Source organism: Octopus bimaculoides, chromosome 13 (assembly GCF_001194135.2).
Source record: "Octopus bimaculoides isolate UCB-OBI-ISO-001 chromosome 13, ASM119413v2, whole genome shotgun sequence".
Classification (NCBI taxonomy): domain Eukaryota; kingdom Metazoa; phylum Mollusca; class Cephalopoda; order Octopoda; family Octopodidae; genus Octopus; species Octopus bimaculoides.
Window position 1 is genome coordinate 54,370,053 of NC_068993.1, and position 13,671 is coordinate 54,383,723.

The 13,671-nt window shown below is 36.4% G+C and overlaps 1 protein-coding gene across 2 annotated transcripts in view; it reads right to left on the reverse strand.

Moving 5' to 3' along the window:
- The window catches only part of LOC106867547 (kinase D-interacting substrate of 220 kDa), a 36,774-nt gene extending 23,157 nt beyond the window's left edge, over window positions 1-13,617 (reverse strand). The window contains exons 1-3 of one of the 2 annotated variants that reach the window (XM_052972487.1): window positions 12,778-13,617; window positions 2,802-3,858; window positions 274-487 (exon numbers count right to left, since the gene is read on the reverse strand). In XM_052972487.1, coding sequence (XP_052828447.1) covers window positions 274-390 — 117 coding nt within the window. In that variant the 5' untranslated portion in view covers window positions 391-487; window positions 2,802-3,858; window positions 12,778-13,617. The remainder of the gene's footprint in view (window positions 1-273; window positions 488-2,801; window positions 3,859-12,777) is intronic. The other variant, XM_014912451.2, reaches the window with a different exon arrangement.
- Between the last annotated feature and the right edge of the window lie 54 nt (window positions 13,618-13,671).

Here is a 13,671-nt window from a genome sequence, read left to right on the forward strand (position 1 = left end):
ACGGCCACGCTCAAAATGGTATATATATAATATATAAATACTTAGCAGAAACAACATAGTGACTCAAGGGTTGAGAGATTCATGTGTTAGCATTTATCAAGCAAAACTCTCAGCCCTTGAGTCACCCTGTTACTTCTGCTAAGTATTAATATATATATACGTATACATTCATGTTTTAAGTTCTATTTTTCCTGTTTGCATCACCAAACCTATACACACACACACACACACACAACTGTAGTGGAAAGAAAGTATGTTAGGGAAAGATCTTACCAGATCTCTTTCTTGTAAATTAATGTTTCCGATGTCCAACAAATGTTTGACACTGTTGAGGTCACCCTTATGGATTGCTTCCCGCAACATGTCACCTTTGAAAGTTGTCACTGCCATCTTTTCTTTATCTTATACTCACTTATTGAAGAAAATTCAGCAGAAATATTGAAACATTGGTACAACTCAACTTAGCCATATTGCCTTCTTCATCTCCCTGGTATGAAAATAGAAATATTGATGTAGAATGGGTATAGACATGTACAGTGAAATGATTAACTATTGCATGTGTATGAGTATATGTCTTAAACAGTTTACAAAAAAAAAAAATAAAGGAAATGTTGAATGCAGAATAGCTGTGAAAAACAGCTTAGAAGATTGGGTAAACAATCTTGGAAGATGGAGATCATCATTACATCCATTTTTTCCATGTTAGCTTGGGTTGGACAAGTTTTTTTTTTCAAGTACAATGTTCTTGTGGTCTTTTGTCATCTTTATGAGGTTCTACTTTCTGAAGCCAGCTTTCACCACTTCTGTCTCTTTTGCAGATCTTTTGCACTTAGGTTCTGTGGTACTTCTTCACCCAACTGTAAATTTTCATGCATGACATGTGTGTGTACCAGAGAAATCTTCCTCTTGTCCACATTCAGGCTCATCTTGTATCCGGTTTTTCTCTCAGCTCATTTAGAATCATCCATGCACACTATTATTGCACTTTCAATGAAGCATGCTTGCTACATTTCTACCCAGACATTTTACACATCCTATCCATTCAAAGACCATGTATTCCTACCATGCAACATCACACTCCACAGACAAGCATTATAAAATCTGCCTTTCAGAGAGAGAGAAACTCTTTGTTGCCAGTAGCGCTAGATCTCAGAACTTTTTCAACCCCATTCTTACTTTGGTTACTACACTTTCAGAGCACCTATATCCACTGTTAATTAGGTTACCTAGCTAGATTATTACTTTAGGAGCACCTGTATCCACTGTTAATTAGGTCACCAAGCTAGGCTACTATGCATTTAGAACACCTGTATCCACCATGAATTTATGTCACCTAGCTAGGTTATTACACTTTCAGGGCACCTGTGTTTACTGTTAATTATGTCATCTAGCTAAGAGAAGATATCAGCAGTCCAAGTATTTCAAATATATTATGTGTTGTCTAACTGCTAAACACACCTGTGCACCTGTCACATATGATACCCTTTCCAGTTACTCTATCTGTGAGCTCATTATACCTCTTGTGCACTCAATTTACATAGGGTACATCATATGGAATTCTTATCTGCCTTTGTTTTTTGGCATATCAAGTATGTTTACTTCCCTGACGACAATAATATCTTGATATCTTTCCTGCTAAAACTTTTGCCATTATTCAAATAACTTTGAAGTTTCTCAGTTCTAGGTTTTGCTTCTCTGTATAAAATTTCTTGTCTAAATCTTTGATAGATTAGGCATAGATTTCCTATGGACAGCTGATGTTAAACTCCTCTGTTATAGCTTGGAGGAACTATAGCAGGTGGGGGCTGAATAGTTTTCTTACTGACCACCAGATTACACAGCATATCAAATCTTTCTTCAGATTAAAGGTTACTGTCTTTTCAGTCGGAATATCTTGCTTCTTTCTTCTTTGAGGCTTATTTCCTTCAATAATGGCTTGTCTCTAAAAGTATTTACAGTGTGGTGGCAAGAAGAAGGAAGCTTATAGAAAAATGGTTGGTTCAATAGGAGTGTATGAATTCTTATGATTGGCAGATTTGGGTCATAACTGGAAAAATAGTGGCTCCCACCCTGTAATGATTTGTTAAAACAGAGTGCGCAGAGAGGTCACACTTGTCAAGATAAGGAGAGTGGGTGCGTCATACTTGTCAAGATAAGAGCAGGATGTACTTCAAGGATGTAGATTGTACTTGTTGGAATGGGAGGATAAAGTCTACAATTGATGTGGTTAGTCATTATTGGTCTCGCGTCCAACAGAGACGGAGAACATATATATATAGGGAGAGAATTCACCAAAAAACAAAAGACGAAGACAGGTGGTGTAGACAACAAACAGATGTATTAGCATAATGCTCAGGAAGTGAAAAAGTCTTTAACGTTTCGAGCCTACACTCTTCCACAGAAAGGAACACGGAGAGAAAATAAAGAATGTGTAGTGACCAGCGATCTAAGGACAACAAACACTAAGGCAAGACAAACATCTCAAGTTATATATGTTATTATTATTAGAAAAATTTAAAGTCTTACAGCTGTTTCTGGGATATCCCAAAATATGGGATATTCCGTCATCAGAGACAAATAGGGAAAATGTGAAGGGTATAGATTAAGGAAACGATGAAATAAAGGACTGGAGAAAAGGAATAAAGAAATGAACAAAAAGAAGAAAAAAGAAGCATATATATATATATATATATATATACATAGGCATGCAGGAAGTAAACAGACATCTTTAATTTTCAAAATCTTTTATTTAATACACAAAGTGAAGAATTGAAATGTAATCGATAGGTAGGACTACATACTTTTGTATTTAGTTGACATTCCCTTTGCAGTTTTTAATTCAGAAACTCTTTTTGGCATTGAACAGATGAGCTTTGTGATTGTCTCTTGTGGAATTTCTGCCCACTTTTCACGCAACAATCGAAATAATTCATCTTTAGATTTAGGTTTCTGTCAAGCTTTTCACATAGCTCTATCTAGTATGCTCCAAAGACTTTCAATTGGGTTCATGTCAGGAGATTGGCTCAGCCAAGGAAGCTTTTTGATCCCATTTTCAGTCAGCCATTGTTGATTCCTTTCACTGTGTGGCATGGAGCCCCATCTTCCATGAATAAAAACTCATTTTTCGTTATTTTATCATATAAATACATCAGAAGTAGTCCTTGCTTAAGTATTTCGATGTATTTTTCAGAGTTTATGGTTCCAACACATTCGATCAGCTCAGAACGATCATTGCTGGTGACAGCTCCTCATACCATTACAGAGATGCTGCCATGTTTCACAGTTGGTTGGAGTCGTTTCAAATCAAATTCTTGATTGGGAAGCCTCCAGACCCAAACACGTCTACTGTCTGAAAATAATGCAAACCTGGATTCATCTGAGAAAATCACTCTATCCCAAAATGAACTGGATTTTTCAGACATCTCCTTAGCCCATTTCTTTCTTTTCATGATATTAATTGGTTGAAGGAGAGGTTTTCTTCTAGCTGTTTGTCCATAATACCCAAGCTTATGCAGATATGTAACGCACGTTCTTGGACTAACTGCTAGCTTTTTTGCAATGTCAGAAGCCTTCGAATGGGGTTTGTTTTCCACAATTCTCTTCAAACAGTGAAGCTTCCTTTCTGAGGGTCCAGGTTGGCTGGGACGAGAATCTGTTGATTCTTTTCCTTGGTTTTTGAATTGCACTATAATTCTATTAACAGTTGCAAGAGGAATTTGAAGACTTTTGGCAATATTTCGCTGGCTAAGGCCAGCCTCAGATTGCCCAGCAATATGACTTCTTTGAAAATCTGACAGTTCTGCTGAACTTTTTGCGTGTGGCATGGTTACTCTTCGCAAATGTTTAATATAATGGCATCTGGAATGAAAAAGAATAATTACATTGTAAATTCTACACCCCTGAAAACATTAAGATGCTTAGATCAGAAATTTTGAAAATTAAAGGTGTCTATTTACTTTCTGCATGTCTGTGTATATATACATAGAAGGTTGAAAAGTAAAATATGAGATGATATGTATAGGGAAAATAAGACAAGTTAGAAAATGCTAAAATAATTCTTTCATGCAATACATTTTGTAACGGTTAGTATTGGTTTCAGTTTTCTCAACTAAGAGTAAAACAAGAAAAACAATTAAATTTCAGAAAAAATTAAATGGAATGTTTTGTAAATATTTCCATAGTCTTCAAATAGGTAAGGCAATGTCCTTTTTTCTGTTTCTTTCTCTTTTCCTTTGTGAAGCAGATCTGAAAGAATAGCGTTTATGGATGCAGAACCAAATTGAAGGCTATGGAAATATTTACAAAGCATTTCATTTAATTTTTTCTGAAATTTAATTGTTTTTCTTCTTAATATCCACCTTTGTTTTACTCATAATTGAAAAAAGTTGAAAAGACTGAAACCGGTACTAACTGTTACAAAATATATTTCATAATAAAATTATTTTAGCATTTTCTACCTTGTCTTATTTTCCTTACATGTATATATATATATGTGTATACATATATATATAAAGCTTGGGAAGGTGAGAAAGTTTCGAGCTTACTCCCTTCAACAGAAAGGAACATGAGAAAATAAACAGAGAGAATAAAAAAAGCTTTAGTGGCTAGAGGTATACACACACAGAGTATGCAATATAAAAGGGCAAAGAGTTAACTGTAGGAATAAAAGTAACATAAAAAGAAAATAATTGATAATTGAAAGACTTCCCAGAGAAGAGAGAAAGAAAGAGATATGCCATGTCCATGAGTCATGAAGTTTGAACATGTATCAATCACATAAAATGAATTCAAATGAATTACAGAGAGAGAGAGAGAGAGAGAGAAAGAGAGATAGAGAGAGCTGACTGTATCTCTTGTGTGTCTGATACAAATGGCTAACCTTGATTTTGACCCACTGTTGTTCCAGCCACTTCTGACATCTCTAACATCCTCTAATTTTAAGGATTGTCTCTTCCACTGAGATCTGGATTTCAACAAACCACTTTGTCACATTTCACATTAGTAGAAAGTGATCACTGGACTGATGATTATGATGACCTTTGACATGGCTGGACAACTAATCCTAATCAATCATGGTTCACATTACAGGTTCTACTATTCATCCTCTTGATTGATGAATAAAAGACATGGCTAACGAGACCTCCATTTGGGTGATTTTCCTGAGTCTCCATCTCACCCTTGTATGCTAATCTCTCACAAGGTTACCCATTTGCAGCTGAGTGGACTGGGGCAACATAAAATGAAATGTTTTGCTGAAGAATACAATGCACAGCCAATCTGGGAACTGAAACCAAAATCTCGCAATTGGGAGTGCAACACCCTAACCACTGGGCTATGTACTTGACTGAGTGACCAATGACTTCTTTATACTGTCTTCAAGACTAACTTTTGGGCATTTAAAATGTTCCACATTGGTTCCAAAATCTGTGTAAATCATGTAGGTGGAAATGTATTGAATGGTAAACACGAAAAAATTGGCTGGAGGATAAAAAGGAAAAAACTTATTGGCAATTGCTGGTAACTCTCAAAGATAATTCCATGAAATTAATAATTGGTTCTGCAGAAAATCTAATTTTTATGCTTAGGAAAACAAACTCATCTTTGAAAACAAGACATTTGTATAACAGAGCCAGAAGCGGTTTCAGCTGGATTGGTATCAAAAGGGTTAAGAATGGTTTCTCTATTATATATTTTGACCCTTTTGTTACAATATTTCTGTTGAGATGCTCTGTGTTTCTTTCAATTAATTTTAAATATAACAAAAAATTTAGTAAAATAACTTAGTTATCATTAAGCTAGTGTTAGAAACATAAATTGTGACTAAGGTTTGATGGAAGATTTTAATTCAAAACTTATGAAAACAAGACATTTGTACTCAGAGCCAGAACCGGTTTCAGCTGGGTTGGTAATGAAAGGGTTAACTCTACTTAACTCCATATTCTTTCCTATTATAGGCACAAGGCTTGAGATTTTGGGGGAGGGGAGACAGTTGATTACATTGACCCCAGTGTATGACTGGTACTTATTCCATTGATTCTGAAAGGATGAAAAACAAAGTTGATCTCGATGGAATTTGAACTCAGTACGTGAAAATGGGTAAAATGCTGCCAAGCATTTTTATCCAGCATGCTAAAGACTCTGCTAACTCATTGTCTCTACTTAAATCTATATTAACAACCATTCTTGTCCATGCTACTCATTATCTATGTCTATTCTATTAAGTCAACAACAGAGCATCCCTTATCAGTCAACCTGCTAGAAACAACAGTCATATTTTCTAAAAATCACATCTCACCGTCTTAAAAAACCGAAAGTGATGACCACCGCAACTTACAGGTTTCTCTAAAATACACAAGTTGAGGGTGGTCGCAACAAGAATGTCCTTCCTCAAAAGTTGTTCAATCACGGCTGACCCGGAGTTAAACAAATTCTACTCCAGTTACCATCCACTACCAACAATCTCTACTGTAGCTACCATTCACTGCTACGGTAGCTATTTTACACTATTCTCTAGTTACCATCTAATAATATGTATCTCTGCTGTAGGTACCATGCACTACTATTGAACTCTAGTTACCAGCCAATACCATCTACCTTTACTCCAGATGCCACCCACCTCTCCATCAACCATCCACCACTGTTAAAAAGTTCCTAAAATATCAACCGATATTATGGACAACTGTTTACTCGGATTACAGGTATTTATTATTGGACAAAAATTTTGTGAAAGAAATAAAATACTGTAAATGGGAATTGCTTGAAAAGTCAAATTTTCTCACTTATTTTGTGAATATAATTCTTGAATTTAAGGTGTGCGTAGGAAAGTGAAGGGATTGATAAAGCAAAAAGAAAGGTGAGAGAGAGAGAGAGAGAGAGAGAGAGAGAGAGAGAGAGAGATGACATACCTATGACCTAATTTGAACACTAAATATATCTAGACTTATCTTAGAGGTGAAGTATAATGACATTGGAAGAAATAGAACAGCTATTAATAGCTTTGGGGCTAGAGGAAACAAGTTCAATCTCAGCTAACAGTGGACGATAGCTTGGCTCACTTTTCCCACTGCAATTAGGTCAGTGTTATTTTTGTTTAGAAACAAATGAGTTCTAAATGAGTGGACCAGAGATCATAGGCATTCCAAATGTGACCATTCCTTCTTTATTTTGGCTGGTGTAAATAGTACTATGCTATATAATGTGTTCCTTTTTTTCAAGATATGTATGATTTGGGAGAGATTCCTGAAGTAGATCCAATGGAAGTGTACCACAACTGCAGATGACAACAGGTAGCCTAAACAGTGCCGGTGCTCTACCCAACATTTAAACACTAATCGACTTATATTTATTTGTTCAATCAATCAGTCTGTCTGTCTGTCAGTATCTATCTATCTAGCTATCTATGTATATACACACACATCAGCATTTTTATGTCAACTTTTCCATGCTAGCATGGGTCAGACAGAATTTGTCAAAAGTAGATTTTTTTTTATGGCTAGCTGCCATAAAAGTTGACATAAAAATGTTCTCAAGCAAGGTTACTATTTTCCCCATAGCTGGACATGTTTACACAGAAGATTGGAAACAAAAGACACCTCTTGTAGCATAGTGACAGTTGCTTGCAATTATCATATGATGTCAAAACAAAGAGAGAGACAAACAAACACACATATGTGTGCAATGGGCTTCTTTCAGTTTCCTTCTACTATATCCACTTACACAGCTTTAGTCAGCCCAAGGTTACAGAAGACATTTACCAAAGGTGTCAACAGTGACTTTTGCTGTTCAAGCTGGAAAATACAGACATGATAAGAAAGTAGCTGCTGTTTTATCAGACAGACTGTTGATCTTGTCTGGTCATTCCTATCTGTTAAGGTGACATATTTCATATAAAGTCATTAACTTTATCATCGTCGTCACTGAAAAATAATGTATATATTTCCATTGTTTGTTGGGAACTAAAGTATGAACAGTTACTGGTGAATGGACACCGGTGACCAGCTACAGGTCATTAAATACTAACAATGGACAGCCAAAGGAGAAAGTAGTGACCAGTTATTAGTAAAAAAAAACACCTGTGGACTACTAGTTGTGATTGAACACCTACATGTTCGAGAGGCAGTAGTAGCAGAAGCATAGACAAGTTCTATAGTGGGGAAAAGCTCATAACAAAAAAAGGCGCTGTGACACATATTAAATAATTGTTAAACTCATATCTCAATTGTTGAAGAAGGACCAATTTTGAAAAATGTGTTTGGGGGTGGTGAGGTGCCACTCCCCTTGCTCCCATTAGCCGAGCCACTGAGGAGTAGTAGTAGTGGTGGTGGTGCTGATAGTAGTAGTAATGGATGTAGTGGTGGTGATGGTGGTAGCAGTGGCAACAGTAAGAATCTAGGTGGATGTTGTTTACGTGATTAATATACTAAGCAAGATTAGTAAACCAGATCTATCACTATTCATGCTAAAACCTTCAGATTATCAGTTACTACAAAACTACTTGTTTGCCAGTTCTCAGATGCAATATTTTCACTTCATCTTTGCTTTGCTGATGTCTTTGGAAAAGGCATAAATGTTACAAATACCAACTATTCACGTTCCTTCAAAATATGCCAAACTTCTTGGTTGTTTCTGATGAATTAATTAAACTCTGTTTCTCTTTTTTTGTATTTCACCTAATCTATATTTAGAGGATTAAGCCACTGCAGTCGGCCTAACAAGTAAACCCGACCCAAATTAAGTCAAGGTAGCCACTGTCTCTTTGAAATAGTAGCTAAATCACCTCCATATCCATACATTGTCTTAAAAAGAAGGACACATTACATAACATAGATTCTTTGATACATGGTCTGAAACTAAAAAGGAACAGTCAGTTGAAATGTTTATGATCACATGCAGAGCTTATTTGATTGCCAAACAATGTTGCCCAATTCTCAGGCAGAGAGTTCCAAACTAAGACCCACTACTAGCTGAGACAGAACCTATTTCTTCTACCACCAAAGCCCATTCTATTGCAGAGTGTTTCTATCTCTTCCAATGTCATTGTAGTTCACCTTTGGGGTAGGTCTAGATATATTTAGCATTCTAATTAGGTCAAAGCTATATCGTCTCCCCCTCTCTCTCAAGTATCAGCTTTATCAGTTCTCTCCTCACTTTCTTACACAGGCCCTTTATTCAAGAATTACATTGACAAGATATGAAAGGCATTCTAGTCATGATTATGTAGTTTTCAAAGGTATATAATGTGTCCTTTCCCTTTTTAAAATGATACAATGTGATTTGAGTGGGATTTGGCAGCTATTTCTAGCAGGTCAAGCAACTACATGGAGGTTTCCTCATTTACGCTTGGGAAGACATAGTAGTTGTTGTTGGTGGTGGTGGATGTAGGCTAAAATGATGTCCCAGGGAGAAGCAGATAAAACCTGAAAATTTTAAGATTTACATGTACGATGACGACACAGAATGGAGATGTTTACAGTTCAGGAGTTGAACCACTGAGCCCCAGGATGTTGAAGAGAAACCTTGACTAAGCAATAACATGAACCTGCACAACTGACACAACTCTAATTGATAATGGATTTTCCTCTCATTCACAGGGGAATAATTATTGGTTTGAAGCACAAAGACTATTCAGATTAACAATGTGAAAATGTAGATATTTGTATAACCATTCTACCCATACAGGAAAAATGTAATCACAGTAAAATGGACATAAAACGATGAGGATGATGATTAATAATGCTTCACTGCATTTTGTAGAAGAGAAAGTAAATTCTTGGCAAAGTAAAAAAAATCAGTAAACTAGTTTCTATTTCTAGATACAACTGTTTCCTTTGTATGACTCATGCCCAAGTAAAGGTTACAAACTTCCCTAAAATTTTGGCTTCTCTGAATATTCTCTGAATTGTTGTTTGATAGAATATATATTTCTGTAGCTGATTGTACTGGGTTTACATTCTGCTCAGGATGATTCAGTTGTTTGTCATTTTGCATGTATGTATATGTGTGGATGTATGTGAATGTGAGTATGTGTGTGTGCACACGCATGTGCACATACCTGTGTGTGTGTATGTCTCCTTTGTTTTGACATTACACAATAATTGTATGTAAGTGGCATCATCATACAAGTGACTCTAAGATATGGTTTTGCCTAGAGAGATCGTCAGTGGTAGTAAAGCCCAGCATTTGGAGTGACTGCGAGGGCTGCAGCTGAGTAAGCTCATGTTTAGTCATGGGTATGGTGCAGTGATGTTTTCTTGATATGAGTAATGCTTGAGTGCTTTTGCTGTTAATAGAAACAAGACTGGCATGGGCCCCACTGACGGACGCTCTTAAGATCTTTGTTCATGGAGTCAATGCAGGTTTGGTGTGAGGTGTCTGGGCTGCACATAGATGATGCATGATTGGGGAAAGTTAAGGAGGAATAAAGGCTTATGTCACCTGCATGAGAATAGCTATTGTTGGGTGTGGCAGCAAGTAGGTCTTTGATAGAAGGAAGTGAGTGTCAGACAAAACAAAACATTGAGGAACATCAGAACTCATTGAGAATGGGGAGGAGAAAGAGTTTTGTCAACAGATGATCAGATGGTACAATTAGATAGAAGGGTATCATCTCGCACTGCATCAGTATGAGATGATTGCAAGAGCCATGAGTTGTGAATAGTGAAGTTGTTGAGGACAATGACTACAGAGAGGAGAGGAAAGAGGTGAGATAAACGTTCTCAATGCAAGAGATGTGGTCAAAGGAGTAGCCGTGGTCTGAAAAGTTTGGAGAGCAACAAGGGGAGCAGATGTATTCGGGGGAATGAGGATGGGAGACTTTGAGCCAAGTTAATGGGAAGGTATCATCATCATTTAATGTTCGTTTTCCATGGCATGGGTTGAATGGTTTGACAGGAGCTGGTAAGACTAGGAATTGCACCAGGTTCCATGGTCTGTTTTGGCTTAGTTTCTATAGTTAGATGTCCTTCCTAATGCCAACCACTTTACAGAGTATACTGGGTGCTTTTAACATGGCACCATCACCAGTGCTTTTTATGTAGCACCATCATCAGTGCTTTTTATATGACACCATCACTAGTGCATTTTACGGGGCACCAGTATCATTGCAGAAATCCAGGTGAGAGAGGTGAAAGGCAGAAAGAGTGGACTCCATATATAGTAAGACTCCACCTTTTGAAGTGAAATCTGGGTAGAGTGTGTATCCTGGACAGTAGAAATGGGTTGAAGATCAGGGTCAAGAAATTTGTGCATCAAAGAGAAATGTATGGGATCTAGATTGGAGAGAAGACCTTGGATGTTTGAGAAGAGGGAAGGGGTAGAATTGGTTGTGGGATCTGGATCTATTATTTTTGGCATTGAAGGAACTGTAGTAGGGAATAGTCAAGTAGATCCTTGTGCTAGAAGTCTGGTCTGAATGCTTGCAATGGAAACAAACTTTGCCAATGCCACTCAAGGACCAGAAGATGGTGCTAAATCAGGCAACATGGTGCACCTATCCCCACCCTGAAAGGGGACATTCCAAGCTCAACAGAAGGTCCATTTTAGTTGCAAAAGGATGAACAATAGAACGAGAGAGAGAGAGATCATAGTGGTAGTAATGACGTCTTTAATGTACCTGGACAAACTATCATTACATTTGTCTTTTCTCTTCTTCGGTAAGCATTATTGGAAAAGGTAGTACAATTAATGCAAGAGGACGTAGTTTCGACTCTTCCCGGGCCTTTCACTCATTTTAAAGAGTTCTGATGTTGCTATAAACAATATACTTCGATAATGGATGTTGTGAATTTTAGTCCACACCAAGCTGAATTCCTCTTTCAGCCACCCAGAGCTTATTCCAGTCATGAAATGTGTCGAACCAATTGACTAAGAACCAGGAATAAATTGTGAAAGAATGGTCAGTGCCTTCACTAATTTATCATTATTAATGATGTTAGTCAACACAAGAGGGAATAGGAAATTGCATCTAGGTTTCAATCCTTAGCTACCAAACTTTTGTTCATAATTAACTGTGTAATTTCATATTTAAGAAATTATATTATTATTCTGACAGAATAAAACAACCTTAATATATAGTAGCACGTTACTCCAATCACGAGTTTCGATTTAAAAATATGAGTCAAGTTGAGTAGGATACACACAAACACACACATTGGAAATTAGTTTGTATAATCATTCCTTGAATATTAAAACTGATTTCTGTTGTTTAGAGAGATGGCAGGTTAATAACAAATTTAGGAATAAAACAAGAAATATTTTTTCTTCGAAGAAACGTTGGAGTTCACGTCTCCAGAAGTTACGAGTATTTGAATATTTTGACTTATTTACAATCAATTCCACAATAACTGATAGAACACAAACAGAAATATTTTATCGCAAAACCTGACAGAAAGTGCTCCAGTTAAGATGTAAACGATATTTAAATGTAGAGAGAGAGAGAGAGAAAGAGAGAGAATATAAGATTTAATTCAAAAATGAAATACATAAAATTTGTGCACCAGGTCCGAGACCGGGTTTTGTGTAGAAGTGGTGGTGGTGCGTGCGTGCGTGCATGCATGTGTGTATGCGTGAGTGTACGCATTGTGTATATGTGTGTGCGTACGCGTGCGAAAAATGAGTTGTTTTCTTTGGCGCTGGAAAAATAATAATTAGATAAAAGAGGTCGATTCAATGACACTCCGATGAACCAAGGAATAATAGTGCACACCAATTAAATCGAAGTACTATTTCTGTTTCCTATATGAATACACCGAAAGAGTGTTAGCAAAAATAAGTACTCACCATGTGACTTAGGTGGTCCGATCTAGTCTTCACTTTGATTATAGAGAGGAGTAATTAAGCAAGACATTAAAACTGCCACCATTGGAGTGTTGACAAAAGATTTCATATAATTACTATTCGTGTCCGTTATAAATGAAAATCATAGAAACCGTAGGGTATATATCTCACGTAGAGGTGGAAACAGAGACAGAGAATGTCATAATGAGATGATTTACTATAAATATAAAGTTAAAACACACAGAAGTGTGTTTGTGTGTTGTTTACATGTTGGTAAAAATTAGATAACTTTCGCATGCAAAACGCAATATTGTTCTTCCGGTGTCATAAATAAGTATGTCTTCATTAGTCTTATCGTCCACCGGTCATATGAATAGATATGTCACCTTCATTTTATATTTCTTCTATTCTCGTCAGATGAATTCCTGGGAACGATAGCCTATACAAAAATCGGTGTAGTTTATATGAAAAGAGGGTTAGAAATATATAAATACTTAATATGTGTATTAGATTATATGTGCCAGGTGCTTGTCTCCAGAACTAATACTTAATGTAACTTTGTTTATGTAACAACAAATGGGAAGTTGTAATTTGATGTTAATAACCTTGCAAGCCGAGGTGATATATATAATAGTATATTCTGCAGTCTCGTAGACTACTTTTAACGTTGCTCAGCAAATTTAATCATTGGTGACATAACTCGCATACGCATCTATCTATCTATCTGTCTGTCTGTCTGTGTATGTATGTATGTATGTATGTATCTGTGTGTATGTTGGACAAAACAAAAGAAAACACCACTTTGTATTTAACTATTTGCTTTCTATTGGCAGTACGACATATTCAAAACTGTTGCAGTCTGTCTGTATATATATATATATATATATATATATATAT